Source organism: Oikopleura dioica, chromosome PAR, assembly GCF_907165135.1.
Source record: "Oikopleura dioica chromosome PAR, OKI2018_I68_1.0, whole genome shotgun sequence".
In the NCBI taxonomy this organism is placed as follows: Eukaryota; Metazoa; Chordata; class Appendicularia; order Copelata; family Oikopleuridae; genus Oikopleura; species Oikopleura dioica.
In genome coordinates this window covers 2,749,849-2,775,671 of record NC_137293.1, presented here as the reverse complement: position 1 = coordinate 2,775,671, position 25,823 = coordinate 2,749,849, and the positions used below count along the sequence as shown (strand labels likewise).

The following is a 25,823-nucleotide window of genomic DNA, read 5'->3' as shown; positions in this document are numbered from 1 at the left end:
TTGTGTATCAAATACCACAACAGCAAAAACTTTCGTTTGGGATTAAAACACGTATCATTACAGGTAACGTTATCAAAACAGTACTTTTCTTAATATTCGCTCAGGTTGTTCAGACTGGGCAAAAGTATCAACGGGCCAAAGTAATAAATTTTTATTGCGCCTATTTTATGAACGACGTGTTTGGTCGAAAGGTAGGTTATATTCGAACTTTCAGAGATGACGTCTCAACAGATTACTCCAAAATTTTTTTCCTTGGTTTTTCTTTTGGAAAGGATTTGAAAATATTTTTTCGAGCAATCTTGAATAACAAGGCAGTATTTGTTCAAATCAGATTCCGGAAAAATGATTTTTCGGAGTACTGGTCATATCAAAAAAATTATGATAGAGAAAATCGAATTCATATCGAAGCGTAAGAGAGTTCAAGTTGGTCAGGCAAAAATCAAACTTCCAGAGAACCATTCTTGAAAAACGTCGCCCATATTTGACCGTCATGCTTACTTTACCTTAAATTATTTTTTATTCATCCTGGTTTATGTCCGCAGTTCAGAGACAGTTAACTTAGCTATAAAAGCTGCCATTTTTTGCCAACATTTCTGTCGATTAGCATCAAAGATTGTCGCACTTCGAGAAATGACGTCTGAACATTGTTTTCTTTTTATGTTTCTTTTGGAATTGATTTGAACAGTATTGAGACATTTTTTTCAAGAGAAATTTCAAATCTTTGAAAGATACCTTTTATTGGATTGTATTCTTGGAAAACAAAAGAGATCTCTGACTTCATCATCTCTTCGACGGGGTTTATGGTGGATGAGCGAACTTTAAGAAAGAATATTTATATTTCAGCTTCCTTCCGTTCTGGGTCTTCGTTTCTTGGCTCAATTTTTGACCAGAATCCCGATTTTCTTTATGAAAGGCTTTTTATAAATCTCTTTCTTAAATTATCTTACCCCTTCAAAGCCATAATGAAAGTATTTCGAGCCTCTAACCGGAAGTCTAACAGAACGCCGAGAAATCCTCGAGGAAGCCTACAGTTGTCAAGTGCCAAGAAATCGCAAAAACAACCCAAAAGATCGTGTTCAATTTTCTCACACTATTGGCCATTGGCTCGGTTCAGAAACGCTTTGCAGCCCGCCGTTTTGTCAAGAAGCAAAGATGTGGTGCAAAAACTGCTCCGACCCGTTTAAAACCGAAGTAGGAAAAGAAAAACTTATCCGGTTCTGCGGCGAGAAAAAAGGCGTCGCAATAAAAGAATTTCGTCTGGACGGTCCGGAGGATCTTTATCACCTATTGAAGCCAAAAATCAATTTGAAAATCATCCGACTCGTCCGGGATCCAAGAAGCATGCTCTTATCAAGGCGAAAATTAAGGAGTTTTTACAAGGCCGAGCAGACTGTCGAGAAAGTATTCGACGATTGCGAAAAAACACTTGATTTCTTCCTTGATTCCAAAATTGCTCAAAATGTCATTTTTGTTCGCTATGAAGATATATCCAGATTTCCGGCTGAACTGACAGCCCAGATTTATAAGAAGCTTGATGTCGAGATGAGCAAAGAGTTTGTTGAAAAGTTTTATGAAGCAACACATTCAGGAGAGATTGGAAAATTGTTAAGTTGTTATATTTTAAGATCTTGTGTTAACAATCTTATAAGTAAGAAAATCCTTCTTTAGTATCAACAAAGGAAAAACAGAAGCCGAGCTTTTTGACGGCTGGAAAAAAGGGCTCGACGCTGAGAAATTCAATGCCACGGAGATTTCGCAAATTGAAGCAAGATGCAAAGTCCTGATGAAGATATTCGGTTACAGAAAAGATGTTTTGCTGAGTCCGAATATTTCTTCGGCGGAAGAGAATTGGAGTCCGACAGATAGAAGAATTGTAATGTTCAATTTATAGCTCCGCCTTTTTGACTGTTGTTTTGTTGAAATAAATGATAAATAAGCAAATAGTTTTTTTTGTTTTTGCAGATTTTCATTAATAAAAGTCATCATTTTCCCTTTCAAAGTGACGAATTTCAGATTCTTTCTATCTTTTCCAGTAGGAAAGAGTAGGAAAATCACCAAGTCATCATTTCCAAGATAAATTTCCAATGCCGAAACTAGGTAACGAACGTCCATTTACTGCTTGCCAAATATGACCGTCCTCGAAGAACTGCATATATTCCAAAGATCGAGGGATTCTCACGCCAGAAACAAAAAAGTTTTTCGTGATGAAGTCGAACAAAATCTCCGTTGAGATAAATGTCGTCAAACCAGAGGATGTGGCCCCGATTGCAGAGCCACTTCCTCTCCCAGACCCAGTGCCAGTCCCGATTCCGGAGCCAGTGCCAATTCCGGCTCCAGTTCCTCCTCCAACTTTGCCAAATCCCTACCCAGAGCATCAACAACCAGCTTATCCTCAAACACAACCGTATCCTCAGCCACCGCCTCCTCCTCCCCAATATCATCCCGTTGCGCCACCTCAATATCATCCGCAGCCAGTAGCTCTACCTCCAACAGTAATCATCGTTGCTCCACCAGCCGCTCCAGCACCTCCAGTAGAAGAAAAGAAAGAAGAAGAGCCGGAACCAGAACCAGAGGAGCAAGAGATATGCGAAGAGGAAGAGGAGCCAGAAGAGGAAGAAAACGAAGAAGATCTTGAAAAATGTGAAGAAGAAAGCGAGCACGAAATTGAAGCAGTAGGCTTCGACGAGGTATCAAGACGCTCCTTCACCATGAAAGTGCTCATGTCAGTCTTTCTCATGATGACAGTCATGATGGGCTTCACTTTTCTTTTCCTCTTCGACTACAACATTGCCTACAACATCTACTACTACCAAAAATGGATGTACTACTTCTTCATTCCGCTCATGCCAGTCGTTGGTGGAGTAATCTATCTATCAGACACGTTAACCAAACAACGTCCCTGTAATATCATCACATTACTTACCTGGACAACAATTATGTCACTTGCTTATGCGGTCGCTGCGAATCTTTGGGCACTTGGTGGCTATATAAAAGTAAACGGAAAGAAAGTCTATTGCCACAAGGAGATCAGAAAGCAAGAGAGTATGTGATGAAATAAAGAGGCTTTTAATTGAATTTAAATAATTAAGAGTACGCGTGTTGGGGACAGCCCCTTGGTTCATGCACCCTTGCTGACAGATGCGTTGGTCGAGCCGCCGGAAGTATGCTCGTTGCTATTTTAATCATTTTGGTGGTCATTGGTATCGGATTGCTTCTCACACTCTGCAAGAGAGGTAAAAATGAGTTATCTTCACTCTCTTTAATAAATTCTTAAAGACCCACTGAAGGCACAAAAACGAGTAGCGATAATCTTCTGCATCCTGCTCTTTCCTTGCACTTTTATCGGAATGTGGATCATGCCCCTGGAGTGGTACTGCTGTTTCCTCTGGTAGGCTGAAAAACCACAACAATCCGCAATTGACTTTTTATAGTGCTTTCATCGTTTTTACAATCGTTATTCTCCTATGGAAGACGCTTAATGATATCGTAAACGATGGAGAAGAATCATGGCATCCCGACGAATGGGTCCGAGCTAGTCTAGTACTATTCACTCAAATTGGAGAGCTCTTCTTAAAACTGATAGAATGCATAAAATGCATTCGAGCAGCGAAAGACCTTGCGGATTAAATTATTAAATAAAAAATCACAAAATTAATTTTCATTTGTATTTTTATTAATTCTGTTAGGTGAAACGATTATTTATGATTTTGCATAATTATCGGAGAAATCGAGCATTTCTGACGACTTAAACTTCGTCTTCGAATCTGCAGAGAAAGTAGCGGGGTCTTCTACAGTTGTTGTCGTTCATCTTGTAGGTTCCCATGCCTCTTTTATTGCGGCCCCAAGAAGAAATTTCAACGCAATTCTCCCCCTTTGGCCATTTATTTCTTTGCTTTTTGGTCCCCCAAGGTGCATCGGGGTCTTTCGGAGGTGCGAAGGTTGGGTTAATATGCGTTCCTCCGTTGTAGTTTGCATTATTTGGCTCGCCCGAATGCCAATCGAAGAATAAATTCTCCGTTTGGCCGTTTGGAGCTACGAACGTATCAGTTCCAGGAACTCGCTCGTAGCCAAGCCAAACTCGTCTGTTCCACTTTGGACTGTCCTCGTAGTAGGCTTCCAGGTATTGCTCGTATTCGGCTTCGTTGTTGAAATAGGGCAGTGTGCCACCACGCTCCTCGCATCTTGCCTTAGCGTCGAGCTGATTGTAACCTTGTCCCCCGAATTCAAATCTCACAGCAAGTGCAGCCGTCAAAATAGGACAGGCCCTAGGCTCAATTAATGAAGAAAAAAATATATCTTTCAAAATTACCTGAAAATTTTCATTATTTGAAATCAGTCTCTTGGTTCTCTTGTTGAAATTAAAATGCGGGCAGAGGAAAAAGAGTTCTTTATAAAGAGTTCCTTCTAAAGCAAAAAGGCGCCATCTAGTTATTTTTATGAATTAATCGTCGTTTTGGATTACAAATTATCTCTCGTAACAAGTTTTTGTTGCGGAAGCATGATAGAAAGCCAGTCATGTAAGCAGCTTTTTCTAAAACAAAAAAAGCAATCCAGAGTATTTTCACCATGCAATTGTTGTTTGTAAAAAATACTCATTTCAATGTTAGAAAAGAGGTAAAAGTGATCTTCTAAATTCTTAGCCAGCTTAAAGCTGATGTAAATTACCTTAGGTATTTAGTAAATAAGTTATTTAAAATAACTTCATTTTCCGCTGATTTCTGCCTTCGTGAACAAGATCTAAATACAAGAACAGCAAGACGCCTCTTTATAAAGCAAGAGGTTCCAAATTGTAGGTTGATGTTCGTGCGAAAAGCCTTTTAGAACGACCGAAGTAAGTACCTTACTCTCGAATTTCTCCCTAAAATGAAGAGAGAACACTCAAAATTCAACATGTTTTGCGGAATGAGATGCAAATTATCAGTTTTTTTACAGAAGAGACGAAATTTTTTCTTGATTCAAGAAACGCGATATTTATTAAAGAAAGTAAGAAATAATTATTTAGAAGTGTGCTGAAGTCGAATCTTGTTGAGATTATTCTCAGCAATCTCGGCTCGCTCTCGAGCTTCATCAACCTCGTGCTGGATCTTTCGGTATCGTCCGAGGTTGATCGAGGCATTTTCTTCGGCTTCTTCGGCTTGGACCTTGTAGTTCTTGGACTTAGCAGTGAGCTTGTCGACGAGATCCTGGAGTCGGTTGACGGACTTTTTGTCTTCTTCAGCTTGGTAAATTACTTCTTTGAGTCGTCGGTCGATCTTGCGCTGGGCTTTGATAACCTCGGCGTTTTTCTAGAAAAGATTGAAAATACATTTATTCGTTTCATTTTGACACTTACCTTTGTTTCGGTTTCAAGCTCCGACTCAAGTTCGGAGACCTTGCTTTCCATCTTCTTGACCAGTCGTTTTCCGCCCTTGAAAATCAGATCAGAATCGGATGATTTATAAATCTCACCTTGAGCATAACCTGCTCAGCTTCATCAAGTCGGTGCTGCAGCTCCTTGACTTGTGTTTCCATGTTCTTTTTCATTCGATGGAGATGGTTGACCTGATCTTGTTCTTTTCGGAGTTCTTCGGCCATGATAGCTGCCTCGGTTAGCGCCTGCTTCGCCTTATCCTCAGTTTCGATTGCAGCGGTCATAGTTTCCTCAGCCTCAGTTCGCAAGACGTCAAGACTCTGCTCGACCTTCTTTTTCTGGTTGATAAGGGCGGTGTTTTGAACGTGAAGCATGGAAGCTCGCTCGCTGGTCTCAAGAAGTTCAGACTCCGCTTGTTTTCGAGTTCGCTCAGCTTGCTCAACCACGGCTCTCAACTCGTCGATCTCGGCAGATTGAAGCTGGATGCGCCGCTCGCTGACGGCCAAGTTTTCAGTCAGATCTTCTTGCGCTCGGGAGACATCATCAAGCTTGTTGAGTTTTTCTTTGAGGTCTTGCTGGAGTGTTTTGATGTTTCGATGAGCCTCGTCGGCTTGTCGCGCGGCATTTTTCTGCTGAATTTCCAGATCGGAGTAGTCAGTTTCCATTTTCTTTCGCTGGCGAACGGCTTCGCCTCGAGCTTTGATCTCAGAATCAAGCTGCGCCTGAAGAGTTTCGATGGTTCTTTGACCATTGCGGCGTACATTGTCAGCTTCTTCGTCTTTTTCGGCACATTTTCGATCGAGTTCTTGTTTGCGCTGGTTGAGTTCTACTTGCAGCCGGATAACTTTGTTTTCTTCCGCTTCAATTTGAGCCTCGCACTCTTCAATTTGAGTCTGGAGAGTTGTTCGACGAGAGTCGCTGGCTCGTTTGGACTTTTCAAGCTCGTGAATGACCTTTTGAGCTTCGTGGAGTTGATCTTGAGCGTCGGCGACTTCTTCCTCGAGAATCTTTTTCTCTCGTCGAGCAGATTCAAGTTGATCAAGTGCCTCGTCGGTGGCGTTCTTCAGCGTGAATAATTCACCGTCGTTTTCTCGCAGTTCTTTTTGCGCAGCAGCTAGGTCCACAGTAAGCTCTTCAATCTTGCACTTGTGTTCGGCGAGAAGTTTATCAAAGTTACGTTGCTTTTTGTCCAAATTAGCCGCGTGCGCCTGAGCTCGCTCTAATTCAGCAGTCAGGTCTTCTACCTCTCCCAAAAGTCGGATCTTTGTCTTTTCGAGAGAAGCGGCCTTCGCCTGGATCGTTTCCAAATGTTCCTCAGAAGTTTGAACCTTTCCAACGAGTTTTTTCTTCGCCTCTTCCAGTTCTTCCGTTCGCTGAATCGCGTCAACCTCGTACTTGTTTCGCCAGACATTGACTTCGTTGTTGGATTTTCCAAGAGTTCGGCCAACTTCAGATTTTCCTTCTTGCTCGTCTTCGATCTGTTCTCGGAGCATGTCATTATCTCTCTTCTGGTTGGCAAGCTCTTGGGCAAGAGCGGCCTTCGCCTTTTGCTCTTCGTCCAAATTTCGCTTGAGATCATCAAGTTGCTGTTGGCTGTTAGACTTGGATCGGAGAATCTGGCTGTTGTTCGCGTCGAGTTCTTCAATTCGCCGCTTCAAATCAGCAACCTCCTTGTCTCGCTTGGTTTTCTCAATGGCGAGTTCGGACAAGATTCGCTTGTTGGCTTCGTACTTTGTACCGACGTCACTCTTGTTTTCCTCGTAGGATCGAATCTGCCTCTCAAAGTTTAACTTGGACTTGGTCAACTGCTCGACATTGCTTTGCATGTCATCAATTTCCGTTCGCATTTCAGACTTTTCCTTTTCAAGCTTTTGTTTTGTTCGGACAAGACCCTCGGCAGTTTCATTGAGTGATACGCTCTGATCGCCCTGTTTCTTTCGCAGCAGATTCATCGCCGTTTCGTGGCCCAGGTTTTGCTCTTCAATGGCTCTTCGGGCCTTGATGACTTCTGCGTCGCGGCGCTTGTTGAGCTCCGCTTGTGCTTGAGTCGCTCCGCCAGCTTCTTCGAGTCTTTCAGAAAGCTCCTCAAGTTCGCGAGACAGATCGTTCTTGGTTTTCTCAGAGCGTGCTCGCCCATTTCGCTCGGATTCTAGCTCTTCTTCGATTTCCTCAACGCGCCCTTGGAGCTCTTTGATTTTCTTCTGCAAGCTTGATGAGTTGTTTTGCTCGTCTTCGAATTTCATGTTGTTCTGGCTGATGTCGAATTCGGCCTTTTTGAGCGCTTCCTCGTGACCTTGCTTGTCGGTTTCTAGATCCATGATGTTTTCTTGAGCCAATCGAATGTCACCTTCGAGCTTTCTCTTTGCTCGCTCCATGTCTTGACGCGTCTTCTTCTCGTTATCGAGTGTGATTTCTAGATCGTCGACTTGGGCCTCGAGCTTCGCTTTCATTCTCGTCATAGAAGTGACTTTCTCTTCCTCAACTTGCAAGTCTGCCAAGGCTGCCTTTGCCGCTTCTGAAATACCCTTGATCTCTTTTTGATAACCGAGAATTTTTTCATCAAGAAGTTGCTGTTCTTCCTGGAGATTTTTCAGTTTATTCTCGGTCGCATGTTTTTCTTTCTCGATCTTTGCCAGGGCGACTTCGATTTCATCAATGTCTTTTTTCAACTCGGAAGTCTCATCTTCGAGTTTTCGCTTTTTCGCGACCATTTCATTGTTCATTTCTTCTTCATCCTCAAGTCGCTCCTGCAGTTCCCGAAGACGGCCATCGATCTCAATCTTTTGCTCGATTAGCGCTTCGCATCGCTCTTCGGCTTCGTTCAAAAGTTCATTTTGCCCCTTGAGTCGATCTTCCAGGTCATTTTTCTCTTGGCGAACTTTGATTTCAAGTTCTTCGAGCTCGACTCGTCGCTTCTTTTCTTTTTCGAGCTTTGCCTTGACCTCGTCGAATTCTTTTTCGAGGTTTTGGAGGGCTTTTTGATCCTCGGCCTGAGAAATGAGTGGTTTGATCTTGAAGATGATCTTCATCCACTCCCAGTCTTTGAGATACATGAACGCGCGAATGTTCGACTGGATTGTATCCAACGCATCGCGTCGTTCCACCATTTTCTGGTAGGTCTTGAGCGCCAGTCTGTATCGCATCTCGGTTTGAATCGATGTAAGGATGGCAGCAACTCGATCGTCTCGCAAGTCTTCCAACTGACCGATGATACCAGCTTTGAAGAAGAGTTTGGTGTGGCCGAACTTGTAGTTGTCGACGGAAATCGGTAAGTCTTTCATCAGCTTTGAAGAAATTTTCTTGGAATCAAGCTCATCCTCAGTAACCACGCTTGGGTTGAGAATCTTGTATCGCTGAAGAAACTCATTGTAGACAACTCGCGAAGGAAAGCCCTTTCGACAGATTCGAATGCCTTCCAACACACCGTTACATCGCAGCTGATGGAGGACCAAGTTGTTATCCATGTAGCCAGGCTTTTTGATCTCGTTCGGGATGATGCAGCGTACAAAGTGAGGCTCAGTCGATTTCAAATTTGTAATCAGCCGGTTGAGAGATTCTCGATGAAGAGCAGAAACAGTCTGGAACGAACCACCTTTCTGCCGTTTTCCACCTTTTCCGGCTTTTTTCTGGTCCATGGCATCTTCAGCAGACATGTAAGTTGACCAAATTTCGTGCATCACCTTCTGGCTTGACTTTTTCAGCAACGCAACGACAGAGTTGTTAAGGGGATCCTTGTTTTTAGTGAGCCAGTCAATAACGTTGTAGCCGACGATTCCAGCGTAGTGCTTTAGTTCGAAATGAGCCTCAAAGACTCGCTTGACTCCAGGTCGAGGTTTCATGAAGTTGGGATTTTTGCCGAGATGAGTTTGGTAGAGTTTGTCCTTGTAAGTCATATCGGTAGCTTTGGGAAACATGCATTCTTCCTCCAAGATGGACATGATACCGAGAGGCTTTTCAATCAAGTCGATGCAAGCTTGAAGATCCATTCCGAAATCGATGAAGACCCAGTCGATTCCTTCTCGCTTGTACTCTTCCTGTTCGAGAATGAACATGTGGTGGTTGAAAAACTGCTGGAGCCGCTCGTTTGTGTAATTGATGCAAAGCTGTTCGAAGGTGTTTTTGTCAAAAATTTCGAATCCGGCAATGTCGAGAATACCGATGAAGAAGTTTCGAGGGAGATTCGTAGCAAGAGCTCGGTTGACGACGCCGACAAGCCAGTTGAAGAGCTTCTCGAAGATAGCTTTGCAGAGAGCACCGAGTCCATAGTAGACTTGGTCAACAGTTTGACCCTTGGTTACGTACTCCGAGCCGACTTTGACTCTCGGGCTGCAAAAAGCTTTGAGGTACTCGTTGGAATTGATGCCCATCAAGTAGCAAGCCTTGTCAGCGTGCTCAGTTCCATCAGGCTCAGCTTGTTCTTCTCGCGGTTTTTGCTTGAAGAGCATGTTTCCAGAGTGCATGATAGAGCCAGTGATCATGTAGATCGCATTTTTTTCTTCTTGAGTGAAGCCGAGAATATCAAATGATTCATCGGTAGCGTTGAGTTCTTCTGAATCGTTGATGGATTTGACCTTGACTTCACCTTGAGAGCAGTATTTGTACTCTGTCGGATCGTTGGAGACAACAAGAAGCTCGTTGATTTCAGGTTTGCCGCCGGAACAGATTTGGTAGAAGATGTGGAAATCTCGTTCAGCCTTCATCTGGAAAATGACTCGTGATTTTTCGAGCAAATATGTGTCAATATCTCCAGAAGCGAGTTTTCCAGTAAGGCCGAAGTGAATTCGAATAAATTTACCAAAACGGGATGAGTTGTCATTTCGCGTGGTTTTCGCGTTACCGAAGGCTTCCATCGCAGGATTGGCGGCGACGATCTGATCTTCTAGAGTTCCCTTCTTTCCGGAATCAGAAGGTGCGTCTTTGTCAGCGCCAAGGGCGGCGACGATCGCGAAGTACTGGATGACTCGTTTGGTGTTGACGGTTTTGCCGGCTCCAGACTCGCCTGTGATGAGCATCGATTGGTTGTGGCGATTCATGATCATGTTGTTGTAAGCGTTGTCGGAGACAGAGAAGACATGAGGGGGCATCTCATCTCGTCGCTTGCCCTTGTAGCAGCCGACCACATGATTGTCGTAGACGGGAAGCCATTTGTACGGATTGACGGTGACACAGAACAAACCTAGGTCAAATCGTTAATTTACAGAGCGAGATGAAAGTTTTACCTGAGTAGGTGTAAATCATGAATCTCTCATATCGAGTGTTCAGGTTGTTGATGACAGTAGCCTCGGAGAGATAAGTCATGTTAGCCATATCTTCGAGGAGCTCATACTTTGGCGGATTTTGCGGCTCGACTTGCTCTTCAGGAAAGTCCTTCACCTTGTTTTCCTTTCCATACTGCACCTTTTTCGTTCCGGGTTTATCACCAGGGCCTTGGACGACACCTTTGACATATCCAAGCTCTTTGTTAGGAACCCAGACGGCATCTCGGCCGATAAAAGGAGCATTACGGATCTCGAGAAGTTCCTCGGGCTTGAGTCGGAGGTACTGGGCGGCGTTTCCCGCAGCCTCGGGATCGTATAACGCCATTTTTGCAGGCTAGATAAAAAAAGATTCTATCTCTCCAAGGACTGGGGAAAAGAGGAAACAGCATCCTCTTTTATTCCGAGGAGAGATTAGTACCCCCGAACAGCTGGCTCGGCCCAGAACAGGTTGTAAGGAACTCGCAAAGGATGCGGCGCGGGAGTTGTTAAAAATTGACACTTGCTGGAAAAAATAGTCACCAACACGGTTGAGGAAGTCCAGTCAGTGGAAACATAAAACCCAACACGCATGGTACAAGAGATGTTTTACAAAAAGAACAAGATCTTTATTACATCCGAATATACAGAGGACAGAAATGCTTTTGCGATAAGGATAAATCATCGCGATTGAGCATTATTTTTCAGCATGATTCGTCTTTATCGACAACGACTCCGGAATAGCCATTTGAAGCTGGGCAGCACTTCTTCTTATTGAGTCCGATCCAATGGCTAAAATTGCGATTAAAAATATTCCGAGAAGGAAAAAGTTACTATTCTCGATCGTAACCACCGCAGCACTCATGTTCGACTGGGATACCACCGTTGGAGGGGCAGTTGTCAGGATCTCGGTTGTCAAATCCGCCCCAGAAGAAGTGGTATTCATCGCTGAAGATATCCTTCTCGGCAAAGGTATCCTTGGCAAATTGAAGATCGCATTGGAAGAGTTCACGCTCGCAGGAACCCTCAGTATTCACAGATTCGAACGCACCACGCTTTCCAGAATACTTCCAGGTGTATTTCGTGAATTCTCCGATGCAGGTATCGCCGTGCTTTTCCCGGACGCACTTTTGGCAGTCTTTGTAGGCTTTGCACTTGTTGTCAAGAGCATCCTGGGAAGAGAAAATAAGGAAACAATTAACATCTCAAAATTTACCTTTGGTGCTCCAGTGCCCATTTCGCTGAGTGGTCGGTCGCCAAGAAGGTAGCAGTGGCAACCGTAGGCCCAGTATTTTCGCTCGTCGAACTTGTATTTGCCTTTCAGTCCGTTGACGCCCCAGATTTTCTTCGCGATTGCCTTCAAATCAGCATATCTTCGCTCACCAGAGACGCTTCGATCCACCTCAGTCGGATTTCGAGATCGAGCAAGAGCAGAGCATGGGACTTCCTCACCATTTGAGTAGCAAGTGTCGTCTTTGATCTCTTCAGCGACAGCGAGGGCAGCGAGGTAAGCGAAAAGCTTCATTTCTCGTCTTTTTGTTTTAGGCTTGGACTTCTTATCGAAGTTTGATGGAGCACTAATTGAGCGATGGAGATTTTATGGAGAGTTCTAGAATTGTTTGAGGGCGCGCGAGAGGGGATTTTACCGCGCTGGTGCGATTGTTTGATAAGAGGATTTCGAAAAATCGCTTGTTTTTCGTCAAGATTATGATTTTTTGAGGAGACTTTTTTCTTGAAAGCAGAAGAAAGACAAAGTATTATAAAAAGATGAGTTTATTTTTCAAATTTACACAAATGAACATTCATTTGAACAAAGAGAATACAGTTATTCTTCGGGTCTTAGCACTCTTCAGTAAGATCCGTCACAACACCGCTATTTCCATCAGAAGCCGGACAGCATTTCTTCTTGTTGAGTCCGATCCAGTGGCTAAAATTGCTAGAACATGAAGGGAGGGAAAATGACTCACTATTCTCGATCATAACCGCCGCAGCACTGGTGCTCGACTGGAATGCCTCCGTTGGAGGGGCAGTTGTCGGGGTCTCGGTTGTCGAAGCCGCCCCAGAAGAAGTGGTTGTCCTCGCTGAAGACGTTCATCGCGGTGAAGGTGTCTTGGGCGAATTTGAGATCGCACTGGAAGAGCTCTCGCTCGCAGGAACCCTCGTTGTTGATGCCCTCAAATCGGCCTCGTTTTGAAGCATACTTCCAGGTGTACTTGACGAATTCACCGATGCACTGGTCACCGTGCTTGTCTCGGACGCACTTTTGGCAATCTTTGTAGGCTTTGCACTTGTTGTCGAGCTCGTCCTGAAAGCTTATGTTGAAAATAGGGTCTACTATCGTTTTCTCACCTTGGGAGCTCCAGTGCCCATTTCAGAGAGGGGTCGATCACCGAGAAGGTAGCAATGGCAGCCGTAAGCCCAGTACTTTCTCTCATCGAATTTGTTCTTTCCAGCGAGTCCGTTGAGTTTCCACACTTTGTCCGCGATCGCCTTCAAATCAGTATATCTTCGTTCAGAACTCTCTTCGGTCGAAACAGCGATGCTTCGACCCCCGGTTCTGGCGAGATTGCTGCAGGAGACCTCCTCACCGTTTGAGTAGCAGGTGTCGTCTTCTATCTCGGCGAGAGTGGCGGCGGCGAAAAAGGCAAAAAGCTTCATTTTTTGGACTCTTGGAAAGTGCTGTTGACTTTGACTTCTTATCGAAGTTTGATGCGGAAATGAAAATGAAGCTGGATTATAAAGGGCGGTGGTGGCGCGCCACGATTAATTTTATTCATCAACCAAAATAATATCCAAACGACCAGGATGCTCAAAACGCGCTTGCAATGTCTGAATGCTAAACATAGCTAAATGAACTTCATTGAAGTACTTGTTAAGAAATGTCTATTCATCTTTCTTGCTGCAATGAATCCCATGCGACAATTTTTTGATCGAGATTTGTTTTTATTTCATTGATAATGGTTTCAAATAAAAGAAGGCGACAAGCTTTTTAGCTGCTCATATTCTGATCTCTTTGATCCCATTTCAAGGATCAGGATCAGTCTTCTCAGGACATACTCGTTGATGTCTTTCTCTAAAATCTAAAGAATTGAATGTCAAATCTCTACGTTAGACAAAGTCTCTAAAACTCACCTTATATTTGCTTCGCTCGGACTTTCAAAAGTCGAAGACTGATGAAATGATTCAATTAGGCCTCACAATAATGTCTTTTCTAGAGATTTTTTCAAAATTTTTGAACAACTTGGAAATACCCTTCTCTTGTCTAGAAAACTTTTTACGTTTTTCAGTGAAGTGAGTTCATCACGTGATCGATGGTAAATAGGATGTTTGGAATATCATAGTCCAGAAAATCCTCGAAATTTCATCGAAAGATGATCTTGAGCAAGTTCATTGGGATTTTCAAGTGATGGCAGAGTTGCAAATTTTGTGAGCTAGCTGAGCTGAGCTATCTGAGCTAGCTGAGCTACAGCTCAGCTCAGCTCAGCTCAGCAATTTTGAGGTGAGGGTCAGCTCAGCTCAGCTCAGCTCAATTTGACCTCAGCTCAGCTAGCTCAGCTCAATGGTTCTTCGAAGAGAGCCAGCTCAGCTCAGCTAGCTCAATTTTAATCTCAGCTCAGCTAGCTCAGCTCAGCTCAGTCTATTGAGCTGACAAAGATCGAACCACTTTTGATTGGTCTTTATTTCAAAAACTTCGACGTATTTTCTATTCATGCTTTCCTGTTGGTCAATTTTAGATAGAAATAATTTGAGTTTTCTTTGAAACAAGAGAGAAATTAAATAAAAAAGGGCTTCCAATAAAAAATAATAAAGTACAGATGGTAAATATGTGATTGCGAATGTGAGAGACTGGTCTAGGGGTGTGCGAGGGCAGGGGCTCCCTGTCCATCTACGCTAGAAGGTTGAAACATTGGCTCATCCACATAAATGATACCACTGTATAATATTTTGGAGGATTCCTTATTGTTAAATGACAGAATAAATTTTTTTATGTCAAAAAAGTGCTATGTTGCGAGTGAGATGCTGGTCAAGGGGTGTGTGAGGGCAGGGGCTCCTTGTCCATCTACTCAAGAAGGTTGAAATTCGCTTCAACGCATTTTTTTGCCATTTTTTATAGTAAATAAAAATCAGCTTTCTCAGCTCAGCTCAGCTCAGCTCAGCTAGCTCAGCTAGCTCAGCATAAAAATTATGGTCAGCTCAGCTCAGCTAGCTCAGTTTGAGAGATCGTCAGCTCAGCTCAGCTCAGCTCAAAAATTTTCAAATATGCCCCAGCTCAGCTCAGCTCAGCTCAATTTTTTTGAAAAAAACCAGCTCAGCTCAGCTCAGCTCAGTTGTTTTTTATAAGGAGCCAGCTCAGCTCAGCTCAGCTCAATTTCGACCTCAGCTCAGCTAGCTCAGCTCAGAAAAAAATTTCAAAAATTTGCAACTCTGAGTGATGGAGCCTGTTTTGACCATCCAAATCGAGATGCATTTTACTAATTTCTGCTTGTTCTTATGTTTACTTTTTTGATTATCTTACGATCAACAGCTACATCCGATTTTACGTGTCCGATTTGCAAAGCTGCTTTCTGGGCGATTAGAAAAAAGCGCGCGAAATAGAACCCAGCAAGCTATTTGGTGCGTACACAAATACTGCCCACGTCAGTCCCTACTTTATCGGATTATGTTATCAATCGTACCAGTGTTGGAAATGTTTTGGAACCGGCTCGCGACAAGAATTTGAAAATATCATTACGTGAGCAGAATTGAACGGTTAACTTGTACATTGACGAGTTGTTTAAAACATTCTGCGTGTAAATCCATGCTTGTGAGTTTTAATTAATCATAATTCAAACTACTAGAGCTTTGTTCGGGAAGACATGCCAAACGCGGTAGCAAATGAAATAAGTGCATTCAAACTATTCTTTCCAAGGAGATTTTATTCCCATGAACATTTAAAAGAATAATCAATATGCAGTGTAATGGAGCTTGTTATACCATTCAAAAACGCCCAAACATGGAAAATCTATTGTGGAAACTGCTTCATTTTAAAAATAAGTAAGGTGCAAACTACTATCAGCAGAAATATATTGAGTGTAAAGAAACATTTCAAGATATTCTGTTTCAAATTCAATAAACTCCGCTTATATGGGCCTAAAAAAGCTGAAAATCAGCTGTGAAATTCAAGTCAGCTGGCCTTAGTTCGATTACTGAAAGACTATCCATATGGCCTAAAATTTTTTTATCTATCGAAATCTCTCTTATGATAAGGGCCATGTGATATGGCCCATATCGAATTTCCAAGTAATATTTCCAAAGTAATATTTTGTTTAAAATTTCCATTAGATATTCTTTTTCAAATTCGTGCCGATGAGAGCTTTTCATGAAAATGGAAAAAGTTCCAGTTCTCGAAAATCAATACCCGAGTATCCGGTCTCTCCGGACGCTCTCCGATATTAGTTTTTATCCTTATTTTAATAAAAAGATGGCAGAATTATTTTTGAGAGAAATTACACTCTTCCTTCACATATTCATCTACATTTGGTCTGTCAGCTTATGCGTCAAAAGGTATCAAAGGACAAGAAGTGTCTTTTTTAATGATGATTATTTTTTCTAAGCTGGAGTATTTTGCATAAAGAGAGACAGAAAATCGTCAGCTTTCTTCGAATTTTCGATGTCCAGTTTCAATTCGTTTGCGCAGTGGTTTTCTACTATACCAGTTATCATTTTCAAATTTACGAAGTCGAAAACCCAAAAACAACTGGAAACACAATCCTCTGGCTTTCAATGGTTCATCTTTTGGTTCGAGTTCTGTTCTTGTACCAACACTGTGTCGATCCAAAGCACAGTCTGATAGAGATGATTACTTTGATCTTCGACTGTATTATCAAATTGACGATCATCAGTTATTATGGAATGGAGACGACGATTTTGGGTAATAATCCGGAAGAGAGATTTTTCTTTTTGAGGCTCATCGTTATTGGTAAAAAATGAAAAATCAATAACTTGCTGAATTTTCATTTTAGTAATATCTACTGGCTACATTAGCTCATCCCTTTGTGTTACTCTTCAAGTTCGAGAAGATGTTCGAGCAATGATGAAAACTGCGGAGAAAATAAGGTGCTACACGATTACGACAAAGTTCTTGAGCATCATCATTCTCTCAGGAAGAGATTTGAACATTTGAAACCCCTCATAACTTTCGGCCCAAATGTTTAATCTCAAAAGTCATTTTATCGAACAACTATACTTCTTCATCATCGAGGGACTATTTCTCTAACTGCATCTCGAAGTCGACAGAAAAAGACGAGAATGCTCATGATTTTGTCTATTGCAATAGGAAGGAAACAATTTTCGTTGCTGCGTATTCTACCATCATCGTAAGTCCTGTCGCCATTTTCAAATCTAAAAATATTTTAGATGATCGTTCTTCTTTTCTTTTCCTGTTCAATTTGGCTGCTTTTCAAACACCACACACCCTTAAAACGGTAGAACTCCAGTCCATGTTGATTACACTCTTTCGACTCTAGAATTTCGCACATACAGAGAACCGCTTCTCAAGTCTCCTCTGCTTCCGAAATGCAAAAAGTCATTCGAACTCGAAACGTTCAGTTCAGGTATTATTAAAATTGACGCGGAAGAATCTAACTCAATTTCAAGCAACGCGCGGATTAAAGTCTCCCTTGACCTGGCTACAGTACAAGAGATGGAGGGGGAAGAAGGGTGTAAAGATCAATTATTGATAAAGACAGCTAACGCTTTCTTAATTAATTTAAATGCCTACCGATTCTACTAGTTTATAAATACATTCTTGATCTAAAGAAGAAAGCAACATAGAAATTGAAATTTCATCCGTGGCGAGAATAACAACAAGCATAGCAAGTTCACACAAGGTATTTTGATATAGTAGGAGGTTATCAATGATAACTTATCATTCAAGCTGTCCCTAACCCTAAATCTAAGCCTAACCCTCACGCAGGGGCTACACCCCGCCCCCTATGACCTAAACGAGGGGCTTCGCCCCCGGAGTCCCTCGTCAAGAGTTCCCAAACCCTAACCTTAACCACTAGCGAGTAAGCTTTTCCTTTCACGAAATCGCTATCTATGTTTCAGTCAACTTCAAACGACTCTTGCTACAAATCCGAGCAAGAATCCTTCCATCTTTCTCCATTTTCCGACGACTCCAGCCAATAATAAATCGATCCTTTGAAAAAACTTTGACCTCGACTCTTATTGATAATGACAAAGCCAAGTGGGCTTTTAACTGAATCGATAGGCGAGAGAAATTGATGGGCTGAAAGACGTCTAAGATCATTGCACCTCCATTTAGTGAGCATGTCAGTTATAACTGAATCGATAAATCACACTGACGAGGCGTCATGAAAAACATTAGACGAGCACGTAAATCGGTAAACACCAATTGTCAGAATTTCGAATGTGCTTTTGAGATCTCGCAAAAGATGAAAGTACTACATGATGCTGAAGTCAGAGAGCTTGAAAAACGAGATATCAGTAAGTAGGACAATTTTCTTCTTTTTTCAAAGGACAAAAAATTGAATAGAAACTCAAGTTGCTCCTCTTGACGTATTTTTCAGTAAATCCAATCCTCTTATAGCTACATCATAATTCGCTCAGCAGAATATGCATCCCATTGATTTTACATCAGCAGCCATTTGTGTTCTGACTATTTTTCGACAGTTTATTCATTTTTACTGGCGTTATTAATTAATTAATCAAACAAATCATTAGGCTGTTTATGAAACTTTTTAATGAGAAAAAAGAGTGCAACTCGATTTGTATCAGTAAGACTTTTCCTTCAAAAATAGAGATGTTTTTCAGTGGAGCAAAACCGAATCGGACATTTGTCGGCGGCGACGATTTGGGTAATTGTGGGAGGAACGGTGGTTGTTTTCTTTGGAGTCGTGGTTTGGGCCTTCTTTTTGGCGAATATGAAGCTTTGGCATAGAAGATGGATAAGTAAGCATTTTTTTTGTTTGAAAAAAGTTCAAATTTTAAGACCATCGAATACTCCTACAAAACAAAGCCGCGAAGAGAAGACATGCTCGAAAGCAAAAAGAGGTTATTCTTGCTTTCCAGAATAACGACAAGCTAGAGTGAGTTTGTCTCAAAGATTGTTTAGCTGACTGAATTTCTAGAGACAGTTCCTCGAGCGATCGTCGAATAACCCTTCCTAAGACTCCCCGAATGTCGCCGAAATCAGAGTTTTCTGACCGAAGCGTAAGTCAAAATTTGAAGTTCATTTGGCTGTCATCAATATCGGAAAACTGATTATTGTTTACGTCTGACTTACTACTCATGGAACGAAGTGTTAATGGAATGATGAATATTCAATAATCTACGCCTATTAAGGTCGATATGATGCTGAAGGAGAGTGAGCTCCACCGCGCTGTATAAATATCCATCCATGTGCATCATTTCTGAATAAATCTGTCAAAACTTTATAAGATATACATAAGACCGTCGTTCCAATTTGCTCACTTGATTGAACATGCTCTAAAAGTCAAAATGCAGAAGCTACTATTTTGTTTTATTTTTTGCATTCCAGTAGCAAGAGGGAGGATTCTAGAGCCGAATCAAGAAGCTCATCAAATCAAGTCACGTGTACCAAGTCTTTTTATGCGACGATCTCCGGAAGATCCCTTCGCTGCGCTGCAAAAATACGCGGACATATCTAAAGAAGGGGTATCTTTATTCTAGATTCAGCGAAAAATTCGGTGTGAACAATCAAAATTTAGGAGGCGCATAAGAATGAAGGACCATTGTTACATTTGACGCATGAAATTGATATCAACGATTTGCTCAATTACTCCTTGAAAAACGCATATTCACAGGTTCGTAAAAAATCAAGATAAACCTCATTATGATCATAAGATTCCACTTTTTGGGCCGCCACATAAGCAAATTTCGGAGCTAAAGAAAACGAAGACCAATCCTGATGTTGACTTCAGAAATACCGAAAATGTTCTTCTTCAGGTAAGTCTTCGCTAGAAACTCGATAAAGATCGATGTTTAGTGGTTCAAAGATGCAGCGAAAAAAGAAGCGAAGCAAATTGAAACAAATTCAAAAGAAGAAATGCAGCTGTTTGAAGATATGAGACAGTATTTGTCGGAGTTACAATCAGAAATTTCTCCACTTGTCAATCAAATCCGAATTTACGACTGAATAAATGTTTTGTGTCTGTTTTTTTTCTTTCTTTAAAAAGGCTTTGATTCACAAATTTGGCGATATAAGCCTCATGTAAAGAAAATATAATGAGGCAGTCATTATGGTTCTTTTCGACGTAGAAAAACTCTTGACAAAGTGTCACAAGAGAACAAAAATGATTTTGACTTGCTCATTTTTCATGAATTTGGGATTTTGTCTTACCGTAACTGATGATTTTGCGATTGCAAAAGATACTGCGGGAATGACCTTTACTCAGGCAAGGACAAAATGCAATCAGTATGGGTCCTATTTGAGCTACCCGAGGCAAGATTTGTTAAAATTCAGCTGATAATAATTATGAAGAAATGATGATGATGGGATTAAGCTGAGAGGTCTTTTGAACGAAGGTAGACATGCAAGCTGGATAGGTGCTGATGATATAGAAAAAGAGGGAACATGGAGGAATGTGAAGGGCGAAGACCTAACTTATCTTCCCTGGTCCGCGGGTCAGCCGGACAATATGAGGAACCAGGATTGTGCGTGGCTTGGAATAAATAGAAATACGATGAAGTGGGATGATCGAGATTGTGGAAATCAACTGAATTATGCTGTCTGTCATAAAAGCAAGATCACTGAAGGAATCAAGATCACAAGTAGAAAATGAAACGCTTAATTTAAGCAGAAAGCTTAAATTTTCTCATTCTAGGACCGTTTTCGGGGACTTTCAACGCGCCGAGCAAAGTCAAACTTGGGAAAACCTTTGAAGTCTCCTTTACGAAAAGAGTTTTTGAAAATTTTCACGATTATAAAATTATTTGTCGAAAACTCGAAAAAAGGGAGCCTCAGACCATCTATTTCAAATCTTATTGGACAAATGCTCTGCAGTCTTTGGCTCTGATAGGATTCCTCTAACAATCAGTTCTCCTATCTGTTGGACTAAATCGAATCCAGTAAGAAATACTGTGAAACTAATTTACTATGAATCATAAGGAGCTGAAATTGAACCGACGGGCAGACACGCTAGAAATGGCAATGTTTCTTTACTCAGGTAGTTCATGGCATTTTTATCATCGTATTTATCAAAAACTAGATTCGACAGAGCTTGAAATTTCCTGCAATCCGAAAATATCAATAAACTCGAACTCATGTTATCAATGACTTACTTCGATAAAAATTTTTTTTGTGTAAAATTTATTAAAACAAAAAGTAGCTAGAAGTGAAACTTGGAATATTTTGAGCAAGGAACTTTTGTAGGATTTTCATGAAAGCATCTTTTCTATTTGGCGCGAAGTATTTTACTGACGAGTCCGTCGACTTTCTCATCTGTTTCTCCCCAGACGATGACTTCGAGAAGAACAAGCAGGAATTTTTCGTGTTCGCTTTTGTTCAAAGCGGAAAGGACTTTATCACACATTGACAGGGTCTTAGAAATTATTTTTGACGCTGAATTATTTTGAGACTAACCTTTCTAGCGCCGTCGTTTTCGGAAATCTTCGCCATCAGAACATGCAAATCTGATAGGCTATCCTCAGCCATGGCACATGTTATGGGCAGATATTGAATAAGTGTGTAGGCTTTCTTCCATTTGTTGACGCTGATGTACCAAAAGTAGATTTGGAGCAGGAATGTGAAACAATAGAGGGTAAATGTCAGGAATGAAACCAAAAGCCAGGATCCAAGCGGCTTGAAATAACATCTTGTTGTCTGCCAGAATTCACCATTCGAAGCTAAAAATGATGCTCATGAATAGACGATAAAAATTCGGAAATAAAAAAACCATAACTATATCAAAAATTCTTTTCGTATTAAAAATTTATGCTTCAAATATTTTGAAAATCTCTAGTCAGCTCAACGATGGCTACAAGCCTGGTCGAAAGCGTATTCATTAATAATATTTCATCTCATTCATAAATATTTCATTAATTCATAAAATCTGACTTACTTTGATAGTGATAATACTCCGGCAACAAGCAATTGAAAGAGTTCAAGTCAAAGATTCGATAAACAAACCAGTGGAACAAAACTCCTCCCGCAACAATATTAACAATCAAGCAGTTCACCCGATTCAAATAAATCGTCGTCAGAAAATCTGATGATCCAGCTCGCGCCTCCATTAGATCTTCCAATTCCATGAATTTTGCTCGAGTGTCGTTTTTCTTCCAGTGCTCTTCTAAAGACTCGTAGATGGATGAGGAGAGGTTTTTAGTGACTTCTTTGATCGCCAGAGTTCCGAGAGGAGGTTTTTGAGGGCTGTCGCCTTTTAGGCTTATCACTTCGTCTTCTATCCGGATATCAATCTTCTCAAGGGCTGTCGAAAATAATTGTCGCTAAACAAAACAGGGCGCTATATTTTCAGTTAAGATATTCAGCCCTTTTCTTGAGAGGATCGTCTTCAGTTCCAGAAATGGATCGCTTTCTCGCCAAACCATTCGGCTTTTCTTGACACTTGGAAGTTTCTCTTGTCAAATTCGATGCGATTCGCTGTCTGACAGACGCTCGAGCTTGCCGATTATGTCGCATCGCTTGCTTCTGTTCTGGCCCTGCTTTGTTGATCGACATCATGCTTCCGTAAATGGACTTTTTCTCCAAGTTTTGTTCTTGGAGGATCTTTTTCTTTGGCTTGTTCAAGATATTCGACACAGCTTTCAGGCCAGCGATAAGTTCTCCTGTTGCTTCTTCTATTCCGTCCATCAGATATTCGGCTTAATTTTTGCTTGAGGAAATATAAAACTCGTTTTTGAGCATATCAACATTTTCTGATTGCATTTCTTACCTTGCCCTATTCTTTTAATGCTCGTTATTTCCCAGCAAATACCAGTCTGAAGAATAGCCCATCAATTACCCACTTATCTCTGCAGAAAAATCACTTACCCAAGCTCCAAGGGTCGTCAAAGCCAACAAAATATAAGGAAAAAGCTTCAAAAACCTAAGTGTCGTTTTTGATTCCAAATCAACGTTGCCGAATTCGTCGACTTCGTAATGCGCCATTCGGGAGAAACAGTAGTTATTGATGAAATTGTGATCCGCGACGTGAAAAGTGTCGCAGGTTGAGCCCGTTTCGTTGACTTTTTTAGTCCGCAAGGAGCAAGTTAGAATTTCTGGCGTGAAACCTGCAGGCGCAATGACCTTAATCAAGTTTGTAAAAAGAGGATTTAATTTATGTTTTCAGGACTCTCATGGTAAAAACGACGCTTACCAGCAAAACCGAAAGGGCCATAACAGGAGCTACGGTAAGAAGAGTGGTTATAAATCGGTCATTTTTGAAGACAGGGTTCAAGGTGACATGGGATTTCTTTTGTTGGAGCGTTTCTGTTGCCTGCCACTGGATACAAAACGCATTATTTCATGGTCTTCCATAAGGGCGTCACTTTGTTAATTAATATCCAGTTCCTTGTAAGCCGCGGCTGCCGCAAAAGCCGGAATACTCATGTTCGTCCTCTTTCAAATTTCTCTTCTCAAATCCGTTTGTTTAAAAATTATACTGCGGTTTGTCAATTTTATCCCAATATTTGATCTACCGCTTTTTCAAGCTTCCATTTTGCGTTCTTTTGCTTATTCACTCTCGGCCTGGGCTCGGTTACTGTAATCGAGGCAGAACAAGCATTCGATCAGTAATTAAACAAACTCTGGGAAAATCGAATAAAGTATCGAAGATATGGTCCTCTTGAAATTGAAAGAGGCCCCCTAGAGAGAAAAAGATTGTAGTGTATAAGATGCCGGAGGGCGAATTTGCAAGCTTGGAATTTTCAAGAGCTGGATCTTCGTCTTGATCCTCTTTTCGAATGATCCGGCTCGTTGACCTTGATAATTTGGATGAGTTCAAGAGCGGTAAACAACAGATCAAATAAAGTCATATTCAAAGAATAGTCCACTAAAAGGAACTACGCACTTGCAAGGATACATGCATTTTCTGGTAGAGAAGTCATTGGGTTGGCGGGTTCAAATACTCAGTGCTCGAAAAAAAACTATTTCGGCAGAAAAATTCGTCCGAAAAACCATAAGTCCGATTTTTATAAAATGTTAATACAGTTTTACTTTCTAATCTAATTGATAATAAATTTGCAATCGTAAGTTTCTTGCCACTAACAGGACCAATAAATAACTGTTTCTTTCATAAAAATTCTAATAAGCTCTTCAATAGCTTCGAGTCGAAGGCTTCGACATGATTCATTTTTCATCGAGGAAATGGAATCAAGGAAGAGAATCGTCAAGTCAAAACTGATTGAAATGCGCTCCTGATAAACGTTTCTATTCTGCTATTAATTTTTATCGTCAAATCAGGGAAAACAATAAACTCTTCATTTTGTGAGAATTTATAACTTTAAAATGTCTCAATACATTAATTCTCAATAATTAATAGAGCAAAATAAGTCGAGCACTGGGACTTGTATATCTTGCAAGGTCTTTGTGATAAGCAAAAAATGAAATAAAGATCTTCCTTCAGAAAAAGACTGGATATAATCTCCATTCAATTTCCGGATTAAATTCGATCCGGCGCCGAGAACACCGGGAATGATTAATGTCGCCGCCGGGCGCCTTTATTCACTCTTGATCCATAATTACAAGCCATAACAAGAAAGAACAAGAAAAACAGATTTATGAGCCCCTAAAAAGGACACACAGTTGACGTGGATCAAACACCCTTTCATCCCTTTTCTTGATTGAGTCGCGCTTTATTTCTCGGATTAGCGGCCCACTCGTTATTTCATTTGACACTTTGGATTTTCGATTTCTTCTTCGAAAAGGTACTTTTTAAGGCGCTACGTCTTTAATTTTTAAATCTATTAAAATCTGGCAATCGATAAAAAAATTCAAATTATATTGATAAAGATGGAAAGCAACATTTTTCAAAGCGCAAATTTCAAAGGTCTTTTACAAAAATTTCAAGAAAAAAGCGGGTTGATGAATAATGAATAAGCTGGTGATAAATGATAAATGCTTCCTCAAGGTTATGTCGGAAATGCCGGCAAGTCACGTGGCGGCTCAATCCGGAAACGAGCTCCGGAATCAAAGGTTTACTGGGATTTTGAACTTGATGTTGATTTATCAATGATAAATTATAACGGGAAGAGTTTTATAAGCTTTTTTCATCATCTTTTTTCATAACGAAAATGTTCCTTCAAGTAAATCCGGAGTTTTAAGATGATTCTAATGTAGCAAAATTCTTGGTGAAGAATTTATTTTTTCAAATATCGCTAACTTAAAAATGTGAGGTCGAAAATACAGATAGTGCTCTTATGGCTTTTGGATTCATAATTCTGCTGTGTTTATTTTATTTTTAAATAAATGAGCATAAATAATAAACCAAATAAAAATCACTTTTAAAAATAAAAAAGGGAGTTTTGCCGCCCCCGTGTTGCGCGTGGCGCGTATCACCGCGGCGGCGCTCTTGCCAAAAGCGACCTTTGTGCGCAACGTCGTCGCTTGAAAAAAAAAATACTCAACTCTACTACCTCATCGCTCAATCTCAAAACACATTAATAACAAACTATGGCAACTTAGATCTCTTCAACCAGAGAAAGTTTAAAATCAAGAGATAACTAAGAAGAAAACAGGCGAAAACAGATTCAAGAAGATTAGGAACTGTTCAAAAATAAAATTGAAAAAAGTAATTTTAACGAATAAATTTCAAAACAAAGCCGCTTGCGGCTTCGCAGAAAAGCATTTTTCCCGGATACTATCTCTTAGAGCAAAAAATGGGCTAAAACGATAAGCCGCAAAGCGGCTTTTTTGAGAAAAAAAGCTGCAAAACGGCTTCGCAAGGGTAAGTTCCTATATCTGGCAAAGCCGCTTTGCGGCTTCGTTTAAAAAAGCCGCTACTCGGCTATTTTGTTAGGCTCTTTAGGTCCTTTATCAAGTTTTGGTCACTTGTCTCGTGACCCAAATCCTTCGTATTAGTCCAAAATCGCATTTTAGTCCGATTTGAGCATGAATGTTTTTCACACTCAAACTTATTTGATTATCAATAACCCGTAAAGCGTCTTTTCTGTCCATCGTTTGCCGGACTTTTTTTCTTCGTCAAGCATTGTTCTTTATTTTCAAAAGCCTTGAAAAGCCCGCCTTTTGTCCTTTTAGATGGCCGTGAATTTTCGAAGGC

At 41.0% G+C, this 25,823-nt stretch overlaps 6 protein-coding genes across 6 annotated transcripts; 1 reads left to right on the top strand and 5 right to left on the bottom strand.

Moving 5' to 3' along the window:
• Positions 1-1,110: 1,110 nt before the first annotated feature.
• LOC145701209 (uncharacterized) lies at positions 1,111-23,038 on the bottom strand. Its single transcript, XM_081778436.1, has 8 exons — positions 22,923-23,038; positions 22,598-22,852; positions 22,500-22,545; positions 22,097-22,428; positions 21,669-22,053; positions 21,191-21,453; positions 21,030-21,149; positions 1,111-1,284 (listed from the first exon to the last, which is right to left on the bottom strand). Exons 1-8 carry the CDS (start codon positions 22,941-22,943, stop codon positions 1,111-1,113), a joined length of 1,596 nt encoding a protein of 531 aa, XP_081634562.1. The 5' UTR covers positions 22,944-23,038.
• Positions 2,199-3,627, top strand: LOC145704942 (uncharacterized). The gene is made up of 4 exons (XM_081782400.1): positions 2,199-3,042; positions 3,090-3,233; positions 3,277-3,388; positions 3,432-3,627. The coding sequence occupies exons 1-4, from the start codon at positions 2,205-2,207 to the stop codon at positions 3,625-3,627; spliced, it is 1,290 nt and encodes a 429-aa protein (XP_081638526.1). The 5' UTR covers positions 2,199-2,204.
• Positions 3,674-4,359, bottom strand: LOC145704867 (uncharacterized). The gene is made up of 2 exons (XM_081782335.1): positions 4,310-4,359; positions 3,674-4,265 (listed from the first exon to the last, which is right to left on the bottom strand). Exons 1-2 carry the CDS (start codon positions 4,321-4,323, stop codon positions 3,746-3,748), a joined length of 534 nt encoding a protein of 177 aa, XP_081638461.1. The 5' UTR covers positions 4,324-4,359; the 3' UTR covers positions 3,674-3,745.
• On the bottom strand, positions 4,971-10,950 carry LOC145704860 (myosin-6-like). The gene is made up of 4 exons (XM_081782329.1): positions 10,570-10,950; positions 5,449-10,526; positions 5,333-5,407; positions 4,971-5,285 (listed from the first exon to the last, which is right to left on the bottom strand). Exons 1-4 carry the CDS (start codon positions 10,931-10,933, stop codon positions 4,995-4,997), a joined length of 5,808 nt encoding a protein of 1,935 aa, XP_081638455.1. The 5' UTR covers positions 10,934-10,950; the 3' UTR covers positions 4,971-4,994.
• LOC145704865 (phospholipase A2-like) lies at positions 11,204-12,143 on the bottom strand. The gene is made up of 3 exons (XM_081782332.1): positions 11,801-12,143; positions 11,419-11,756; positions 11,204-11,376 (listed from the first exon to the last, which is right to left on the bottom strand). Exons 1-3 carry the CDS (start codon positions 12,107-12,109, stop codon positions 11,289-11,291), a joined length of 735 nt encoding a protein of 244 aa, XP_081638458.1. The 5' UTR covers positions 12,110-12,143; the 3' UTR covers positions 11,204-11,288.
• On the bottom strand, positions 12,342-13,304 carry LOC145704864 (uncharacterized). Its single transcript, XM_081782331.1, has 3 exons — positions 12,934-13,304; positions 12,552-12,889; positions 12,342-12,511 (listed from the first exon to the last, which is right to left on the bottom strand). Exons 1-3 carry the CDS (start codon positions 13,240-13,242, stop codon positions 12,424-12,426), a joined length of 735 nt encoding a protein of 244 aa, XP_081638457.1. The 5' UTR covers positions 13,243-13,304; the 3' UTR covers positions 12,342-12,423.
• Positions 23,039-25,823: the final 2,785 nt, after the last annotated feature.

Bases quoted from the DNA above. Each gene is read 5' to 3' on its own strand.
- LOC145704942 (XM_081782400.1), top strand. From the start codon at position 2,205: ATGAAGTCGAACAAAATCTCCGTTGAGATAAATGTCGTCAAACCAGAG. The intron at 3,043-3,089 runs GTATGTGATGAA...TAAATAATTAAG, and splicing joins GGAGATCAGAAAGCAAGAGA to AGTACGCGTGTTGGGGACAG. The intron at 3,234-3,276 runs GTAAAAATGAGT...AAATTCTTAAAG, and splicing joins TCTCACACTCTGCAAGAGAG to ACCCACTGAAGGCACAAAAA.
- LOC145704860 (XM_081782329.1), bottom strand. From the start codon at position 10,933: ATGGCGTTATACGATCCCGAGGCTGCGGGAAACGCCGCCCAGTACCTC. The intron at 5,408-5,448 runs GTGAGATTTATA...CTGATTTTCAAG, and splicing joins CTGAGCAGGTTATGCTCAAG to GGCGGAAAACGACTGGTCAA. The intron at 5,286-5,332 runs GTAAGTGTCAAA...AATCTTTTCTAG, and splicing joins AGCTTGAAACCGAAACAAAG to AAAAACGCCGAGGTTATCAA.
- LOC145704865 (XM_081782332.1), bottom strand. From the start codon at position 12,109: ATGAAGCTTTTCGCTTACCTCGCTGCCCTCGCTGTCGCTGAAGAGATC. The intron at 11,757-11,800 runs GTAAATTTTGAG...TTCTCTTCCCAG, and splicing joins TGGGCACTGGAGCACCAAAG to GATGCTCTTGACAACAAGTG. The intron at 11,377-11,418 runs GTAACTTTTTCC...TCGCAATTTTAG, and splicing joins GGTGGTTACGATCGAGAATA to CCATTGGATCGGACTCAATA.
- LOC145704864 (XM_081782331.1), bottom strand. From the start codon at position 13,242: ATGAAGCTTTTTGCCTTTTTCGCCGCCGCCACTCTCGCCGAGATAGAA. The intron at 12,890-12,933 runs GTGAGAAAACGA...ATAAGCTTTCAG, and splicing joins TGGGCACTGGAGCTCCCAAG to GACGAGCTCGACAACAAGTG. The intron at 12,512-12,551 runs GTGAGTCATTTT...TAGCAATTTTAG, and splicing joins GGCGGTTATGATCGAGAATA to CCACTGGATCGGACTCAACA.
- LOC145701209 (XM_081778436.1), bottom strand. From the start codon at position 22,943: ATGGCCCTTTCGGTTTTGCTG. The intron at 21,150-21,190 runs GTTAGTCTCAAA...ATAATTTCTAAG, and splicing joins AAAACGACGGCGCTAGAAAG to ACCCTGTCAATGTGTGATAA. The intron at 1,285-21,029 runs GTCAGTAAAATA...TGGCTTCAATAG, and splicing joins ATGAGAAAGTCGACGGACTC to GTGATAAAGATCCTCCGGAC.